The sequence below is a fragment of the Pelobates fuscus genome, chromosome 6 (genome assembly GCF_036172605.1).
Source record: "Pelobates fuscus isolate aPelFus1 chromosome 6, aPelFus1.pri, whole genome shotgun sequence".
Taxonomy (NCBI): Eukaryota; Metazoa; Chordata; class Amphibia; order Anura; family Pelobatidae; genus Pelobates; species Pelobates fuscus.
In genome coordinates, this window is record NC_086322.1 from 213,255,599 (window position 1) to 213,275,349 (window position 19,751).

At 39.8% G+C, this 19,751-nt stretch overlaps 1 protein-coding gene across 1 annotated transcript; it reads left to right on the plus strand.

Annotated features, from left to right (window-relative positions):
* Positions 1 to 378: 378 nt before the first annotated feature.
* On the plus strand, positions 379 to 19,338 carry GSR (glutathione-disulfide reductase). The gene is made up of 13 exons (XM_063458724.1): positions 379 to 1,127; positions 3,854 to 3,880; positions 4,291 to 4,379; positions 6,471 to 6,540; positions 6,983 to 7,130; positions 9,430 to 9,484; positions 11,325 to 11,424; positions 12,401 to 12,487; positions 12,680 to 12,838; positions 13,647 to 13,758; positions 15,887 to 16,018; positions 17,884 to 18,017; positions 18,993 to 19,338. Exons 1-13 carry the CDS (start codon positions 603 to 605, stop codon positions 19,140 to 19,142), a joined length of 1,788 nt encoding a protein of 595 aa, XP_063314794.1. The 5' UTR covers positions 379 to 602; the 3' UTR covers positions 19,143 to 19,338.
* The last annotated feature ends 413 nt before the right edge of the window (positions 19,339 to 19,751 follow it).

Sequence of the window (19,751 nt, forward strand, 5' to 3'; positions counted from 1 at the left end):
TTAGCAGTTTTTTTCATTCGCTTTTGTAGATGAGTAAAAGATTTTTCACATAAAAGTCAAAAAACATGTATTTTTTTCAATTTTTCATCATATTTTTTCATTTTTTTTTAATTAAATTACATGAGATTATATAAATAATGGTACGTAAAGAAAGACCCCTTTGTCCTGAAAAAAACAATATATAATTTGTATGGGAACAGTAAATGAGAGAGCGGAAAATTAAAGCTAAACACAAACACCACAAAAGTGTAAAAAGATGCCTGGTCGCAAATGTACAACATCGCAAAACCAGTCCGGTCCTTAAGGGGTTAATTAAGCAGAGTGCAGATTAAACAATAATGGCTGGGTGCTCTGGTATGCAGGACTGTGAGTGCATGAAGCCCTCCCTCACATAGAGGATTGTGTAAACCCGTAAATGAGCAGTCACTGTGACTAGCCATGATGTCTCTCCTGCTAGCCCACTCATTGCCCGATTGGCAGCGCCTTGAGATCAGGTAATGATTGTACTGATCTCCAGGCTGACTAGTCACAGTGACTAAGCAGAGAGCAGCCTCCTCCTGCCTGATACCCTCCCAGTACATGTACCCAGGGACTTCCGTGTTATGGCATTCATAGCGCGGGCTAGCAGAGGCCTCGGGTCTCCAGCATTGCTGTACAAACAGAGCCGGGGCAGCAAGCCACCCAGCCCGGGGACCAGCTACCCCCTGTCAGGGACATCCTCATACACCACCAGCACCTGCTGCTTCGTTAAACCCTGCTGGGGAGGCATCACTAGGACTGTGCCCAGTTGCACACCCCCTCCTGCCAGCAGTGTACCCGGTACCCTAAGCAGTGCCAGGTTCTACTCCTTCAGATCCGCCGGACGCCCCCTCAGTCCCGACTTGGCCCGCAGATCCCCTGCCTGGTCCAGGGTGGGCAGTGCCAGTCTCACCATGTCCCATGCCATGCCCGGCCCCGGTGTTACCGGAGATGTACAGTCTGGGGGTTCAGGGCGGCGGCGCCCCCATTGCTCGTTTGATTACCTCGTGATCGGGGGCGGCTCGGGAGGGCTGGCCGGTGCCCGCAGGGCGGCAGAGCTCGGTGCCAGGGCGGCCGTGGTGGAGAGCAACAAGCTGGGGGGCACGTGTGTAAGTATATAGTGTATAGAATGTACATACAAGAGTTAGAACTCTGTGAAACCTGCCGAACTTTAACAAGGGTTAAATGTACATCATGATTGGTACAGCGCCGAGCAGGTGAGGGAGGACTGCTGGGGCGCCATCTAGACAGGGAGCATCCCCTGCATCCTCAGTTCGGGCTAGCAGCGAGGACCAGGGGCTGAGATCCTTTATCTCGGGGTGGGAGCAGTCAGTGTACACATTTACACCACAAATTACTCAATGACATTGTTTTGGGAGTAGATTAGGGGAGAATTAAATAGCTTCTGACTTCCTCTTGGGTGGAGCTTTATTAGTACATGTAATGCACATCCAAGTGTCCCTATTTAGGAGGTACTTTCCCGATTGTGGGCCCAAATGTACATAATTTCTATCCTAATGTCCCTCTTTTCTAGGAGCTCCATACTGTTGGTGTGTCTGAGTGTACAACAGAGCTCCACAGCAATAATACTCACAGTAATGTGTCTTTAAACTACAATAAACATGTTTACAATCACTCTGTGTAAATAAGATACTGTAACTTGCTTTAAATTACATTTCAGTTGCAAAATTTATTTGTAATGTAACTAAAATGCCACTATCAACACTCCAATTCACACCCCTACAATTAAAGTGTCCCTGTTTGTTCATAATTCAGTAGTATATTTTGGACAGTTTTGAGCCATGGTGATTTATTACACTACTAATGTTAGTGTGCCTTAAACTGCAGGGTTCGGTAAAGTGTATTATAAGTTGCAGAGCTCCAATTCATGTAATGCTTTCTCATGCTAGCCTTAAGGAGACACACCAGAGTGAATTTAACACAATCTTTTTTAATGCATTGTATGGAAAATTTACATTAAGATATACAAGAACAAAAACATATATATTTAAATAGAGCTATATACACACACACAACTGGTGAGAGTAATGCTACAGCACTGCTGAGTTTAACATGCAAACTATTCTTTAAGGGCTCAACCAGATTCTGAAATGCATTCCTAATCCTATAGTGTTTAAAACACATGTAGGGTTCTTGCCCTCCCTCCCCTCCCCACTTGCCCCCTCCCCTCCCCCCTTGCCCCTTTTAAATAATAAGAAAACATATCTGATTTCCAGTGCTGCGCGAGTCCATGCAGTGTTCTGATGATGTCAGCTAAGGAGGTGGAGCTGGGGTGGGGTCAAACGCAACCCTAGCCAATCAGCATCTCCTAATAGAGATGCATTGACACATTGCATCACTATGCGGAAAGACCTGCATGGTGATGCTGAACTGTGCAGCACTGACCCAGGAAGTACCTCTAGTAGCTGTCTGAGGAGTGGCCACTAGAGGTGTTCCTAGGTTGCAATGTAAACACTGCCCTTTCTCTGAAACGGCAGTGCTTACATTAAAAAGCTTGCAGGGACAGACTACACACAGCAGAATGACAACATTAAGCTGTAGTTGTTCTGGTAACTATAGAGTTCCTTTTAAGATGATTTAAAAAAAAACCAAAAAAAAAAACACACAGCATAACTAACTATTAACTAACCTGAACATTGCATCTAAGTTGTGTGAGCAGCTATGGTGCCTTTTCAAGATTGATAAAACATCGTTGAAGTTCTAGAGCAACACTAATCTTTTTTCCACCTCTGCCTTGTAGAGCTACTCCAAGCATTGAATCCATGCCTGGTGCTTTTCACCGGTAATGGGGCAAACCTCCGGTTGGTGCAATACCTCCTCTAAGCCAAGTGTAAGCTGATTGCTCACAGTCAATGAATGACCCTCTCTGTATAGAATATGCACAGAGGTCCGTGCAGGCTAATTATGTACTAATTACACTGTCATAGGTGTAACATATTTATATTGAAATGCTGCACATACAGACTTGAAGCACCATAACCACTTCAATACACTGAATTAGTCATGGTGCTTGGAGTAACCATTTAAAGGTTTAACTAGGCACAACCTGTTAGTATTCTTTTTTAATAGGAGTCTGTAGTGTCACTTTAAGCTGTACTTACACTACAGCTCATGTAGTGTCATATTCTGACAATGTCAGCTTGCTGCCAGCTATTTTTATGCCAAGATATTACACAATTTTGCAAGATATTACACAGCACAAAATAGCATGTTACAACATTTTATCTTAAGCAATGTTTTACAAGCATAAATTTGTGTTGCTTCCTAAAAACTTCACTAGGAAGCCCTGCACGTAAAGATATTATCCCTTTAGCTGCCGGAGGTGAAGATACAGAGCTTAGTTTTGGGCTGGATAGCGTGAATACAGTGCAATTTTGGCATCTGACGCACAGCTGGCAGGTGCCAGACAGCCAGTGCTTGATGCTGGCGACTAGCCAAAATAATATATATATATATATATATATATATATATACACACACACACTGAGAGCACTGATGTACAGGACCCATGTTAATAGTAGCCCTCTGTTGTATACTTTCAATGGCTGTATTTCACGGGGATGTTAGCTTGGCATTTGCAGAATTTAGTAATCCTTTGCTTACAGGCTGTCCTATTGTCCGGCAGTGTTGTTTTAGTGCTATTTGTGAGTTTGTGTGAATCAGCTTATCGTGTGACATCTCTTACTTTGTTGGTAACCTTTCATTCCTTTGAAGTACATCTCATTTACTCGTGTTTGCTTTTGTTTAACGTGCCCATTGCCTTTTTACATGTTTTAGTTTATGTTCTTTTTTTTTTTTTTTTTTTTATCTACAGGTGAATGTGGGATGTGTACCAAAAAAGGTAAACTTTTTATTTCTCGCAATCGTTTAACACTCTAATTTAGAGAAGTTAATTTCAAGCATAACTCCCAATTAGTTTAAAATATATACATTGAAAGAAACTAGTAAAAAAGGTATTTACAAGTCAAATGATGGAGTCGGTATAGAACCCTCCTGGAAAAAGAAAAGGTCTTGCTATTCTCTATTGTGTTAATTTTAAAGGGGTATCCCCCAATTTATAGAGATAAGTGCAGACAGGGCCAAATTAGTACATTTACTAGATATCCATTGCCTTTTTGTTTTCCAACTCCCAATTGTTGTCAGTAGTTTTACCAGCACCCAACTAGACTCACATAGCCTACTTGCCCGTTTAGTAATGAGCCTGTTTTGTGGTGCAAGGAAATCTAAATTTTCTGAGCTCTTCTCCAACAGATAATGTGGAATGCTGCCATCCATTCTGAGTACATCCACGATCATGAAGATTATGGCTTTACGACGTCAGATGTCAAGTTTACATGGAAGTATGTAATTGTTGACAAAACAAAAAAAAACTTGTTTTTACAAGGGCCCTAATCCCCCCCCTTTTTTAAGTGCAAAAAACTGTTTTCAGTTCATACAAATTGACAAATTGCATGAGGAGAGTCAATGTCATATTTTTATCTGTAAAGTTAAATGTCTTGGCTGTTTCCATTCCTTTTCCCATTAAAGATATCCCTTTTATTGCCAATTGAAGTTCACGGAAAGACCGCAATGTTTACTTGAGCTCAGTATTACAAAGACAGTATGGTTCTAGAACAAGGAAGTACATTTGAGCTCTGCTTTGTGGTGTATAAATAAAGCTATTTAGAATTATAAACATGCCCTCCTTAGTATTAGTGTGTGCTTCTGAATCAGATACAAACAACTGAAGCAAATGTATTCCAAAGAAACCTCAGTGATTACTATTAAATGAAACATTTTATATACATTTAAATAATCAAGTAAATTTGGAAATCTTACAATTGTATGGACTGTGGAATATATATTTATATAAATCTGATCATGTGAAGAGTTGTTTTAAGATAAGCAGAGTAATAGTAGTCTAGGCTTCTAACTCTTTATTTTTTTGTTTTATTGTGCAAGTGTGAACATACAGCTGTAACAAGCCGAGTGAAAACAGGCAAAATATATCAATAGCATGGAATACACTGAAACTGCTAATTTTTTATATTGGAATTATAGGTTAGGAACACAAGTGTGTTAATAGTCATCAGTAGGCAAATAAAACATGAAGATATAGTAAGCAGGCTAAACTGACTGACAGGGTAACATTAATAGCCTTTTTAAAGGTGTACAGTGGAATTTTAAACAATAGTTAAGCATGGTAATAAGATTTCACGTTGGGTCCATCCAGCCGGGCTCATAATACAGGTTAGATGCAAATGTAGCAATATGATTTGTTTGGCTAGGAGACATGTTAGGTTAGGAACTATATACAGATCTCGTCAAGTAACATGCTATTATAGTATTCGTGTATCAGTTGTTAGATGATAGTGTAACACACACGCATATAGCCTGAAGGGGACCAATGCGTCAACTAGGAGTATAATGACACCCTATTGTGTGTGCTAACCTAGTCATGTAAGTTATGTGGTTAGGAGACCTGTTGCTTACATAATACAGGAGGTGCGTTATGCTTGCTTAAGTCTGGTTATAACAGTAAGGTTATAAGGTGTAGAGAGTCTCGTGTATTCTGAGCAATTGCTGGAGTTATCTGGTGGTAAAGCTAAAATGTCTCGGATATTTATGAATGCCAGATTTGGCTACCGGTAGTCTGGTTGAGCCTTTGGGTGGTCGGTACTAGGACTCTTCCCCCACTCTGTCCTCTTTGCTCAACTGAGGCCGGCTCTGGAGGCTTGACATGTGCTTCTAGCTGAAGGGCAGTGGGTTCCCCTCCTCTGGGTCTCGTAATCGTTGGGCTGTCGGGGTGTCTTCTGCCCATGTCCCGGCGTTGGGTTCGGCTGTGTTCGTGGGCCAAATCTCTCCGCTGCTTGTCTGTGGTAGTGCTGGTCTTCCGGGACCCGCTGGGTTCTCCTCTTTGCTATTCTGCTCCGGTGTGCGTAGTGGCACAGACGCTTCTTGGTTGATTAGAGGCCGAGAGGTGGGTCGGGACGAATTGTATTTGTGCTTGTGTGAGGGGTTGCTCGCTGCTGGGTGCGCCAGTGTGAGTCTGCTTGGAGGCGGGTAGAGTAATTTCAGGTTGCGCCATTTCTGTGCTCGTTTCCCCTTGTGCCTTGATAGCGGGAGCGTGTAGGTGGCGGTGAATACACCTCTGGGCCTTGTGCCATGGCTTGTCGGTCCTCTAGTTTTCGCCAGAAGGCCGCGAATATGCTTGTAGGCCGCAGGTGTCGCTTTGCCAAGTCATGCTCGATGGGCTGCTTATTTGGTATCTGCATGTGCCCCACAGTGTCACCTCACTGGTGGTGGCACTTTTGCGTCGTTTGGGTACCTTTCTTGGATGATCAATCTACGTTTTCATTTGTAGATGCAGAAGCAACTCTATGTCGCGTCCGCTCAGCTCATCGGTCAGGCCCCGCCCGCGGCTTCTAATTCTTTTTATATATCGCTTACAGGGTAATCAAAGAAAAACGAGATGCCTATGTTAGTCGTCTGAATGACATCTACCAAAGCAACCTTCACAAGGTATGTATTATTTATAAAATAACTAGTAAGTTTAGCTGATATCTTAACTAATTTCTAAAGGTTTGACACTAAAGTGTGATTTTTCAGGAATTAAAATTAAATTTCACATTTTAAGCCACAGTAGGTATTTTTTCAGCTATGTTTTCAATTTGATTATTTTGGCTTAAAATTTTAAATTCACTGTAAATTCATGACTTCTCTTTATATGTGATTAGTGAATAACCCTGTCTGTTTATTACTATTCTGTCATAATTCGGAGGAGCATGATCATAAGTAAAACATGATAAACCATGTGAATGCTTCAGTTCTGTATATTTCTATTTATCACAATGTTTGTTATTATTGTCACTTGACCATCTTTTCCGCATGTCAGTGGGAAAGAAGTGATGCTCAGTTTTAATTACATCCATTTGAACATAAAGCAATTTTATACATTTAATAGGACCAGATTCAAATTATCCGGGGTCATGCATCCTTCACATCTGATCCAGAGCCAACACTTGAAGTGAACGGTGAGAAGTACACAGCACCGCACATCCTGATAGCCACCGGGGGCAAGCCAACTATACCCTCGGATGAGGAGGTGCCTGGTAAGAAATGCCATGAAATGTCTGGTGATACATATTTGTAACAATAAACTATAGTTTATTTTAACCAGATCACAATCATGGTTGTTCATTTAAATGGCGATCATGGTTACATGAGAAGTAACAGGGATCATGGAGAATTGAGAAGGGAAATTCAACATTTGGGACTTACGAGGTTCACTAGAAAAAAATCTCCAATCTAGCTATACTTCGTACTTCCACCTCAGCAATTTCGGTCTAAAATTTGTGATTGTGATTTCTGCTTAAAGGGACACTCCAGTGTCAGGAAAACAATCTGTTTTGGCACTGCAGGTCCCCTCTCCCTCCCACCTCCCATCTCCGGTTGCTGAAGGGGTTAAAACCCCTTCAGTCACTTACCTGAGACTCCCGCTGATGTTCCTCGGCGGTGGTTTCGGGTCGCCGCCGCTCCTCCCCTTCCTTACGTCAGCCGGTGGGCGAGACTGATCCCGCCCGCCGGCCGGGGAGACGTAATGCGCATGCGCGGCAATGCCGCGCACGCGCATTAGAGCTCTCCATAGGAAAGCATTGCAAATGCTTTTCAATGCTTTCCTATGGGGAATTGAGCGACGCTGGAGGTCCTCACACAGTGTGAGGACGTCCAGCGACGCTCTAGCACAGTGCTATAGACACGGAAGTGCCCTCTAGTGGCTGTCTAGTAGACAGCCACTAGAGGAGGAGTTAACCCTGCAAGGTAAATATTGCAGTTTATAAAAACTGCAATATTTACAGTTGCAGGGTTAAGGGTAGTGGGAGTTGGCACCCAGACCACTCCAATGGCCAGAAGTGGTCTGGGTGCCTGGAGTGTCCCTTTAAGAATGCAGGTAGTTTTCCACGTTATGAACCAAAACAAAATCTTGAATTTGAACTATAGGCTTGTTCCACCATAATTTTAAAGTTTTCTCTTCAAGTGCCCCATACATGTTATATATAGTTTGTTAAAAGACAGAAATGGCTTTAATTTAACATGACATATACATATATAACACCTCATTTATAATACAAAAATTACACAAAAATGAAAGGGGTGGGGACGGGACCCACAGCTAAAGTACTGTAAATGGATGAACCATGTCCAGCTATATTGCGGATATCCTGAGTGCTTTCCCCAGTGGATTGGTGTCAACCTATTATTCTGTGACATTTTGTAATTGTCTCATTTATTGATAAATTTTCCTCATTTTAAGATTGTAAAGAGCTGCAGAATAAGCTGGCGCTATGTAAATGCAAATAATAATATTAACTGCTTATAACAAGGGCACTACTACTTATAGGCTGGAGAAGCATAGGGCGGATAAACCATCTGGAAATGTACATATTGTAGACTTGTTCTCTAGGCCGCAACTGGAATACCCTCCTAAGAGGTGTCGGAGCTGGACAAACTTTCCTCCTCATGGGGCGAACAACTCATCTTTACTATAGAGGAACAGTCTGGTTGACACCTACTCTCTAGTCCTTTTTTATCAGGCGGCAGAAGCTGCTCAGCCGACAAGAGAGATTTGCGAGTTTTCCTGGAGGATATAAGGCTCATTCTAGTCTCTGATGTGGCTGTCTTAAAATAAGAAATTAAAGCTGTAGAATAAGATTTGGGGGACCAGCGGTCCCGCCCTGGAGCAGTAAGTTAGTTTTCCTGCGGTCTCGGCAGATCCTCAAGGCACCAGCATCACCCGCTACTGCTCCTAGAGACTTATTAGTTAAGTTCCAGACAGGAGGGGATAAGGTGTCCTTTCTACAAGCGCTGAGTTGGAAAACTCTCTATAATTTTTAAGGTAATGCCATTACCATCTTCCCAAACTTATCCATGCACACAGCCTTTTGGAGAAGATACCTCCTTCCACAGACCCAACTTTTGTGGTCCCAAGATATAACATATTGATGAGACACTTCCAGACCCCTAGTGGTTACACACAAGAATGTCTTACTTCGATTGCTGGGTGAAGAGGATTGGGGAACCTTTCTTCGTAAGATTGGTATCCCCACAGACTCCATATCCTCTCTGGGTGCCTCAGGCAGATCACCATCACCACCCCCCCACAAGTGGAATATCTCCAGAATTAAGTCCTTTGTACAACTGCTTTTCAATTGCTATCTAGGGAATCTATTACTGAAATCGCATCCTAACATCCTCAAATGGTTAATGAATGATTTTGCTTGTTAGGTTGATTCTCAACATATTGCATTTCCTGTGTATGCAGCATAGGGATAATATTAGTTACTATTTACAATATGGACAAAAGTTTTGTTCTGAATTCAAGTTTGTACCTTTTTTTCCCTGTTTTTTCAGGTGCCAGTCTGGGCATCACAAGTGATGGATTTTTTGAACTTACAGAATTACCAAAGTAAGTTAATTTATCATCACTTTAATAACTTAAAAAATGCCTATGCCCATTTTTTAACAAAATATCACTGGACTTTTTTTAAATAAAATCTACACCCCCTTCCCCCTCTTGCTAATATTTTGCCTCTGTCCCCACTTAGTTCAGATATTTTACACATTCTCCTTTGTATTCATCCTAGAGTTCTACTTGCTGTTCATTTAGACATTTTCTTTTCCTTATCCACATTGTTCTCTGTTTCCTGCTATCGCTAATTTGACTCTAAGTATTTATAATTCTCACTTTTATAATCCAATTTACTCTGTCCAGACTGCAACTTGACAAAGTGCTGAGCTAAAGTAACCCACTACAGATAAATTTCACCTAACTTCTAGGGACACTCCAGACCCATAAAGCACTTCAGCTACTCTGTCAATTGCCAGTCTGAACGTACAGCAGCCTCCTGTGTGTGAATAAAGTTTAATTAACAGAGTCGTGAGAGTTGTGGCTAGGGCTACATAAGCAAAGTGATTTAACTCTTAAACCACAGAGAATTATTTGGTGTCACTGCATGGGGCATGCTCTATATATCAAACCTGCTTCATTAAGTTCAAGTTGTTTTGCTGGACTGCTTTGTTTTACTGTTGTTTTGCCAGAGGTGGAACTGGATCCCCGCTATCTAACCTTTCACACACAGTCAGACACTAACTTCACCCAATGCCACTAACTAACCTATATCTTCCCAGTAATTCCCATCTAGCTTAAATCAAAAAAGAGTGTTACACAGAATGTTACACAAAGAAAGGATAGTTTTAAAGCACTGGGCTCTGAGCATCTGCTTATTTTTTTCTCACTATTTATATGACCCTTCTTTGCAACTTATTAATAATGGCACAGAGAAAATAAGAAATGTAGAGGGGTATCCAGTCCCCTAAGGCTACTAAGCTTGCTGAAGTATTTTAACCCCTTAAAAAGGAGGTTATTGTCCTACTTTTTAACAAAAAAAAAACATAAAATGTGTTTCTTCACTGTAATATAAGGGTTCCTTTTTAAGTATACCCATACATATTATATATTCTTATTTATTTCTTTCCTAATACAACATTATGTATGAATAAAATGTTGAAAATGTAAAACCACATTTTACAGTTTTGTTGATAATACTTTTTATTCATCAAGTGCAAAAAAAAGAACTCAAAATATATACATGTATCAGTCCTGATTGTCCTGCGCTGCAGAATTTATTAGTGTTTTGAAAACAACAACAATGTCTAAGATACATTTTTCGTAGTTATCGCTAACAGTGTACCAACCCTACCCCTAACTCAATGATTACAATAACTCTAACCACACACCTACCCTAACTTTAATCCTATATTATCCTTCACTCTTACCAGTATAGTAACCCTAACTCAGAGGATTTGATGTCGGTACTGACATCAGCAGAGGCATTTTTTATTTCATACAGTACAGAGTGCTCTCTACTGTGTGACTGCAGCATGAGAGGGAGATCACCATATCCATCACTTTATGTATCCAAAGAAAACATTGACAGATAAGACTGCTATTTGCATAAGCAAAGTCCTACTTCTTTCACAAACCTTTCTTTTTTCATATATATTTGAAATTATCTCTATTATATCGACTTAATGAGAAAAGAATTGTGACCATAACAAGTGTTCTTTCATATCCTTAAAACCTTAAAAAGTTTCAGTTGCACATCCAATAATACTAGACTACATAATAATACAATGAATGTAAAAATATAAAACACAGAGCATTGTATGTACGGTTTAATTATTTCTACATTTTACATTAATGTGTTTACACATCCCATAAAGTGAAATGTCCCTTTCTCTTTCAGGCGCAGTGTTATTATTGGTGCAGGCTACATTGCTGTGGAAATAGCTGGAATCTTGTCAGCTCTTGGATCAAGAGCTGCTTTGCTGATTCGCCAAGACAAGGTAATGCTTCATTTGAGCAATATTTTTGAGGTGGAAGTTGCAGGAATGGTGAAAGAATACATTTTAGGGGTGAAGGAGCGTGCGCCATCAAGATTTATGCTTGGATAGGTGGGGATATGAAAATGTTTTGTTTTTTGTTAAATGAGCGATATATTGGTTAGTTGTGAGGAACTAGAGGAATTAAAGATTTACCATTTTAGTGAGGCTATGTTTCATGCAGTAATGGGGCACCAATAAAAAAAAAGAAACAATACAAGGGCAGATGTTACATGAGATATGAAAGAAGATAGCAAGAAGTGGTAAATCTCAGTTTTGCCTTCACATATCTTTCATTAACACTGAAAGATACCGCAAGAAGAGGTGTAGAGGGCCAAATAGTCTTACTTGTGGGACACCAATGAACAGTGGAAGGGAAGATGATGAGATAGCAGTGAAATAGACAGTAGGAACAATTGGTTGGATATAACTTGAGGTCTATTTTATTCTAGGTCTGCTCTATTCCATGGGTATATGTTTCATGAATACCTATGGAATAGAGCAGATCTAGAATAAAATGGTTATCAGCATTGTTAAATCCACATTATACAGAGATCCACATGGATTGGAAGGGGAAAACATTGAACTTATACATAATTCCAAAAATTGAGAGGGTCGGAATGTGGGATAGGGAGATGCACGGGCCAATAGAGTCATGTCAGTGATGTTGTGGGAGCTTGCCAGACTGACCATTAGCTATACTAGTCAGTTTCCCTCAAGGTTGTCCATGTCCAGAGTGCTTCAGAAGCACTGTTGTATGAGAAGTATACCATTAGTTCAAGTTGTGCAGGCAGAGCATGTCTGATATTATTGTGCAACTCTTATTGTCCCCAGAAGAACAATGGTAGAATATTTGGAGATGTAAACTATCTTTAAGGCATATGGGGACCTTTCTATTTCGCAGAACAATCTCTTATTTACATGTTTATATTTATTACAGGTCCTAAGGACATTTGACTCTACGATTAGTACAAACTGCACAGAAGAATTGGAGAATGCTGGTGTAGATGTCTGGAAGTATGCTGAGGTACTGCTGAGAACAATCTACGTTTGTATTTTTTTATATTACAAATATAGATGTATACATAGCACTATCCTTAATACTATTGATGTGGAATCTTTGTATAGCAAGACTCAACCTGTTTTTTCTTGACATGCTTTTACTGTTGTTTGTGTTTATCAGTGCTTACGTTTTTAAACATGACCTTGTCTTTCTCAGGTGAAGGCTGTAAACAAGACGCCCACAGGTTTAGAGATCAATGTGCTGTGCTCTGTCCCTGGACGCAAGCCCACTGTTAGGACAATCCAAGATGTCGACTGCTTGTTGTGGGCTATTGGGAGAGATCCTAATACTGAAGGATTGAACCTAGAAAACTTGGTAAGCTTACAGTTACATAGCTGAAAAGAGACTTGCGTCCATCAAGTTCAGCCTTCCTCACATTTGTTTTTCGCTGTTGATCCAAAAGAAGGCAAAAAAAAAACAAACCCAGTTTGAAGCACTTCCAATTTTGCAACAAGCTAGGAAAAATATTCCTTCTTGACCCCAGAATGGTAGTCAGATTTATCCTTGGATCAAGCAGTTATTACCCTACATTATAAGATTATATCCTTGAATATTCTGTTTTTGCAAGTATGCATCTAGTAGCTGTTTGAACATCTGTATGGACTCTGATAAAACCACTTCTTCAGGCAGGAAATTCCACATCCTTTCCTTTGCCTTAGACGAAATCTTCTTTCTTCCGGTCTAAACGCATGACCTCGTGCCCTATGTAAAGTCCGGTTTGTGAATAGATTTCCACACAATGGTTTGTATTGGCCCCGAATATATTTGTATAATGTTATCATATCCCCTCTCGGGCGACGTTTTTCTAAACTAAATAGGTTTAAAATTGTTAACCTTTCTTCATAGCTGATATGTTCCATTCCATTTGTCAATTTTGTAGCTCGCCTCTGCACTTTTTCTAGTGCCATTATATCAGGTTCCCAAAATTGCACAGCATATTTAATATGTGGTCTTACCAGTGATTTATAAAGAGGCAAAATGATATTCTCATCCCGAGAATGAATGGCCTTTTTCATGCATGACAAAACCTTACTGGCCTTAGCCAGTGTTAGTTTTATCTTTATTTCTGCTTGTGATGGTTTTTAGTATATTTATGAACTTCCTTCTTTTTGTCTTATTCCAGGGTCTTGAATTGGATGAGAAGGGCCACATTGTGGTTGATGAGTACCAGAACACCAGCAGGAAGGGAATTTATGCTGTGGGAGATGTGTGTGGACGAGCTCTCTTGACTCCAGGTAATTAAATTGCTGTTTCTAATGAAGTTAAAAAGGATGTGTTTGTTCTGCCTTATATTTTATATTCTGAAGGACCTTGCTTCTAGTTCAGTGGAGTTTATACCTTTCTATTTAAAGGGAGCTGTCGCTTTATATCAAAGATTTAGTAAATTACACCATAATACAATTCAGACAAGGCAATCACAATGAGGCAACAATAGACTAGTAAGCAGAGAAGCTAGATGGAATTTTCTTTTTTCCGACTATTTTGCTAGTGATTTTTAACAAAACTTTATAGAAGGGTTATTTGTAAAATTTGTAATAGTTTGTCCCATTTATTGTTAAATTCTCCCCTTTATAACATTGCAAAGCACTGCAGAATAAGTTGGCGCTATATAAATGCCAATAATAATATTAAGAAAACATCAGATGATCTGAAATTGTGTTTTCACTGTTTGACATATCAGGTATTCATTCTTACACATATACAATCAAAAGTGCTCAACCATGTAAAAACACATTACAATATTTATTAATACTCACTGATTTACCCAGAGATTTAAGTGAAAGGTCTGAGTATGTTACTGATTTTTTGTATTTATTTTTTAATTGCAGAGGTTTTTTTTATTTAAAACTCTCCCTCTAGTACATTCTGAGCAATACGAAAATGTATATAAAAATATTCTGCTATGCCAAACACAAAAAAAATTATGAAGCAGAACAAGTACATCAATGATTGCTACTCATTGATATTTGGGATGATGTACTTGGTATGATTACAATGTAAGTGATAGAGAACACTTGATTGCTATCTAAGATAGTCTATCCTTCCTCAGTCAGACTCAACAGTGGAATTCTGGTCGAAAAAGATGCATATGAAGTTCCCCTTTGATTTAAAACACAATCTAAAATATTTTTTTTAATTATTATTCTTTATTTTTGCAGTGCATAAAGATAATTACAGACAAGTCCACAATGCCTCAACAGCTACAGCAGGCAGTTCAAAATACATATCAGGATAGATGTGGGGCATTTCAAAATAACAGCACTAATTTTATGATGGAATAGATTCAGGCAAGACACATATGTCTAAAAGATTGGCTGAAACTAAGCGGGTAGAGACAGGATGCAAGTTAGACATAGCGATTAATATCAGGAAAGTAAGTGGATAAGCTTAGTCCAGGAGTATGCCAAGTATAACACCATTACTATTATGTCAGACGTGGTAAAGCATGCAGAGAAAATCAAGGTTAACATTCTGACAATATGAGTAACTATAGTATGGTTATTCCACTGTACTAATCAGACTGCGTATTCAGTAGCTTGTACTGCTGAGGCCACCTGCCACAATCAGACCTTTGTATAAGAAAGAAGTAAAAGTAGCAAGAATTAATACAAAATAAAGAAACTACAGCTGCTGCAAAACATAACTCAGCGTCTGGTAGGTATGTCAGTTCCCATGGAAAAGCCCCATCCCGAGGGGGCCGTGCAGAGGAGACCAGGTGAGGCGCCCGTCTGAGAGCTGGCACTACAATTTCACAGACTCTGTGTCTCTCCGAGCCCAAGTCCTTTCCCGATAGGGGACTGCGCAAGGGTCTCTGTCGCCGCTTTCTGAGGCACCGAGCAGCCCTTTGCAGATGTGGGTGGCATATGGGGGTCAAACCCCAGATGGCTCTCAGCCTAGGAGGGCAAAGTGCAACAGTAGAGGTGAATATGACAGTAGCTATCTCTTTGGTCTTTCTCCACCTCCTTTCCGAGCTCCCCCAGCAGACTTAGATGCAGGAGGCCCCATCCCGTGCTCTCGATCAAACAGCAGGCCGCAGGTAGTGTCCCAGTAAGAACTTGACAGAGCTGAGAGTGTCGGTTCAAGATGTGCTCAGGAGTCCTAAGTAGCTTATGCAGCAGATATAGTTGCAATATGTACAGGACAACTCATCAAACACAAATTTTATTCCTCCATTAAATAACATGGTAACACACTGAGAGCTGAAAGATTTGTCAATTAAGCTCAACAAGTAGCGAAAATTACCTCCTATGGGGAAACACAATATCTCAACATGGTTTGTGCTCATTTTTCTCTTTGCTTTATCTTCTAATAAAAACAAATAATTTATAATATTATTATAATACTAATTTTGCTATTTTTTAGTTGCCATAGCAGCTGGGAGAAGATTGTCCCATCGACTTTTTGAAGGTCAAGAAGATTCCAAGCTTGACTACAACAACATTCCAACAGTGGTCTTCAGTCATCCACCCATAGGAACTGTTGGACTCACTGAAGGTATGAGTTCATAGGTTTGCTTTTGGATGGGGATTTTTTATTTTATTATTTAGATGGATAAATATGTGAGCTTCAGTGTCCAGCATGGGCTGCTACATAGTGATATGTAGATATATGATTTTAATTTATATCGCTGCCTACACTCAAACGTTAACCGAAGAGAATCTAGAAAGGAGGCACTACAAAAACGAAATCAAAACATATTAGTAGAAACAGGTAGACCCCAGGTTTGATCGCTCCAGTCTGCAGAAAGATTCCATGGTGAAATTGACTTCTGCTTTTTTTCCACTTGAGGATCATTGTCTAGGTAAATCATACTGTTAGTCATTTAAAGAGACATGCAAAATGTATACCTAATAAAATATATTCACCTTTGTATATTTCACATTTCCTGAAACCCCCCCAACGTCTATAACTCCTTCTGAGGCCTATCAGACAATCTTTGTTATCCAGGTGATACTAAGGAAGTCATATTTACAGGAAAACTGACTTATATGTAAAATAAAAGACTATATATACTATAGCATATGTATATCAATGTCCAATGCATACCCTTGAGTAAATACCTATTTTCATTGCTAATCTTGGTTTAGTCTTAACCATGTCGGCCATTTTCAGAAACAAAGCAGATAAAAAAATTCATGTGATCAGGTGTATTGAAACAAATAGTCCTTTTACTGTGAAACTTTCAAAATTCCTGTTTCCTTCTTTTACTTTTATAATTTCCTTTGCTCTCACCCTACCCGTGATGTCTAATCATGGCCCTCCAACTGTTCCCCAGTACTGGCAAGATGGGAGAGAGGACCAAAGTTATTCACTTCTATCTTTGTCTTATTTAGTATTAAGTACCGTATATACTCGAGTATAAGCCGACCCGAATATAAGCCGAGGCCCCTAATTTTACCCCAAAAAACTGGGAAAACGTATTGATTTGAGTATAAGACTAGGGTGGGAAATGCAGCAGCTGCTGGTAAATTTCTAAATAAAATTAGATCCTAAAAAAATTATATTAATTGAATATTTATTTACAGTGTGTGTATATAATGAATGCAGTGTGTGTGTATGAATGCAGTGTGTGTATGAATGCAGAGTGTGTATGAGTGCAGTGTGTGTGTATGAGTGCAGTTTGTGTGTATGAGTGCAGTTTGTGTGTATGAGTGCAGCGTGTGTGTATGAGTGCAGTGTGTGTATGAATGCAGTGTGTGTATGAGTGCAGTGTGTGTGTGTGTGTGTATGAGTGCAGTGTGTGTATGAGTGCAGTGTGTGTGTGTGTGTGTGTGTGTTGCAGAGCCTTGGTGGGGGGTGGGCAATTTTATTATTATTTATTTAAAAAAAATTTTTTTTTTTTTATTTAATTTAATTATTATTTTTTATTTTATTATTATTTTATTTTCTTTCGTCCCCCCTCCCTGCTTGATACATGGCAGGGAGGGGGGCTCTCACTCCCTGGTGGTCCAGTGGATGGGCACTGTGTAGGAGGGGGGCTGGCAGGAAGATGGTCCGTGCCGGTCCGTGCAGCTCCCTCTGTCAGCTCACAGTGTAAGTCTCGTGGCCGCACTATGACCCCGCGGCTCTCGCGAGACTTACACTGGGAGCTGACAGAGGTGCTGAACGGACTGTCGCGGAGGAGAAGGGAGCTGACAGGAGCTGCAGGAGAGGTAAGTAAACGCTCTGCAGCCCCCCGTCTGTATTATGGCAATGCAAATTGCCATAATACAGACACTGATTCGTGTATAAGCGAGTTGGGGTTTTTCAGCACAAAAAATGTGCTGAAAAACTCGGCTTATACTCGAGTATATACGGGATATGGATCATGAATCTTCTGTTTCTGGTAATGGTCTATATAACCTTTTTGTGTTTCTTAGAGGAGGCTGTGGCCACAAAAGGTAGAGAAAATGTAAAGATCTATACCACATCATTTACACCAATGTACCATGCGATTACCACGAGGAAAACCAAATGTGTGATGAAACTAGTCTGTGTTGACAAAGAGGAAAAGGTGAGAACCAACATTTTTTAACTTATATTACTTCAAACAAAAGAACTTTAGCTTAATGAAGTGTTTTGGTGTATATATCACGGCCCCACAGTCTCACTACTCAATTCTCTGCCATTTAGGAATTAAATCATTCTTGTTTCTTTCCATGTAGCCCTAGTCAAACCTCTCCTGGCTGTGAATTACACAGCCTGCATGAAAACAAAATGGGTTAATTCTCAATCAAATGTAACTTACTGTAAAACTGTAATCTCCTGCTTTGTAAATTGAACTTTAATTACATACAGGAGGCTCCTGCAGACACAGCAGGAGATGAGAAATTCTAAATTAAACAGAATTTGCAATAAAGGAAAATGTAAACATTAGATGACTATTTCAGGAAGTGTTTAGGAAGGCTGTGTAAACCACATGCAAGGAGTTGTGGCTAGGGCTGCATAAACACAGTGATTAAACTCATGAAGGCATGAGAATTGAGCAGTGAGACTGCTGGAGCATGATCTATACACCAGTACTGCTTCATTAAGCTAAAGCTGTTTTGGTGACTATAGTGTCCTGTTTTTAGTTCCCCAGACCTAGAGTATGTAACATAAAGAGGCTACATTACACTACACTCTTGTCATTTTCTGGAAATAAGGGGTTTCACCTACAGACCTGGCAATCACCTGTAAAACCTTGAGTCACCGGGTAAATCCAGAGCATTCCCAAGAATGGATATTCTCTGTGAGTTCAGGGAATGTACAACGCCATACACTCATTACCTAATTTAATCTTTTATGGTGAATGTATGGCCTTTAGAGGGGAGACATGCACCAAGTCATAATAAATTAACACATTTCCTTTACAGTAACTGTTTCGAATGTGTATTTTGGGTTTACATCATGTGACCTAATACGACATAGATTTTGGATAACTGATTTTTTTTAACACATTATTTTAACTAATAGACATTATTTTTTATTTTATTTTTATATATTGCAGGTAGTCGGGTTGCACATGCAGGGACTGGGATGTGATGAGATGCTGCAAGGATTTTCCGTAGCCATCAAAATGGGAGCCACCAAGAAAGACTTTGATAATACTGTTGCCATTCATCCCACCTCATCTGAGGAACTTGTTACTCTCCGTTAAAAATCACTAAATGTGCCTTAAAATAAAAAGAAGGCCCTCGGATCATACCAGCACTGACCTGCGCTCCGGGCGTCCTTTTCCAAAGATTACCTCCATCCTTATTTATAGACCTGTCCGTTTTTTTTTCCACTCTCTGACGGTCTTGCTGTATGACAGAAAAGTTAACAAAAAACATTAAAAACTTATTATGATGTCATTTTGCAGTAGAATGGTTTAATGGTTATGTATAGAGACAGCTTTTTATAATGTATACATTTTGCAATTCCAGATAGCTAGAAGTTTAGTTCATAGTCATTATTGTTACAATTATCCATTTTAAATATTTTGTACTTCAGCATAGGCATGTGCAAGGAGTCCAGACCAACTTAATGCAGGGCCAAATTGTCCACCCTATCTCCAATTTTGTTCTTCACATGCACTTTTACATTAATTTTGGTTAGCTTATGATTATTGTGTTTCACATTTTTAAATCATCAATATTTTTGAAATAAAGTTTGCATGGTAATTTTCTGCAAATTCAAAGCCACCGGCAATGTGCTATGTAAGTCTATGTACGTGAGTAATCTGCTTCAGAGGAACTCAATATCGATATTTGTAGGCCTGCGTGAG

What these genes read in the sequence shown, in the direction of transcription:
- GSR (XM_063458724.1), top strand. Translation starts at nt 603, where the DNA reads ATGGCATTCATAGCGCGGGCTAGCAGAGGCCTCGGGTCTCCAGCATTG. An exon ending in GATGTCAAGTTTACATGGAA is followed by an intron (nt 4,380 to 6,470) that starts GTATGTAATTGT and finishes TATCGCTTACAG; the next exon opens with GGTAATCAAAGAAAAACGAG. An exon ending in GATTGAACCTAGAAAACTTG is followed by an intron (nt 12,839 to 13,646) that starts GTAAGCTTACAG and finishes GTCTTATTCCAG; the next exon opens with GGTCTTGAATTGGATGAGAA.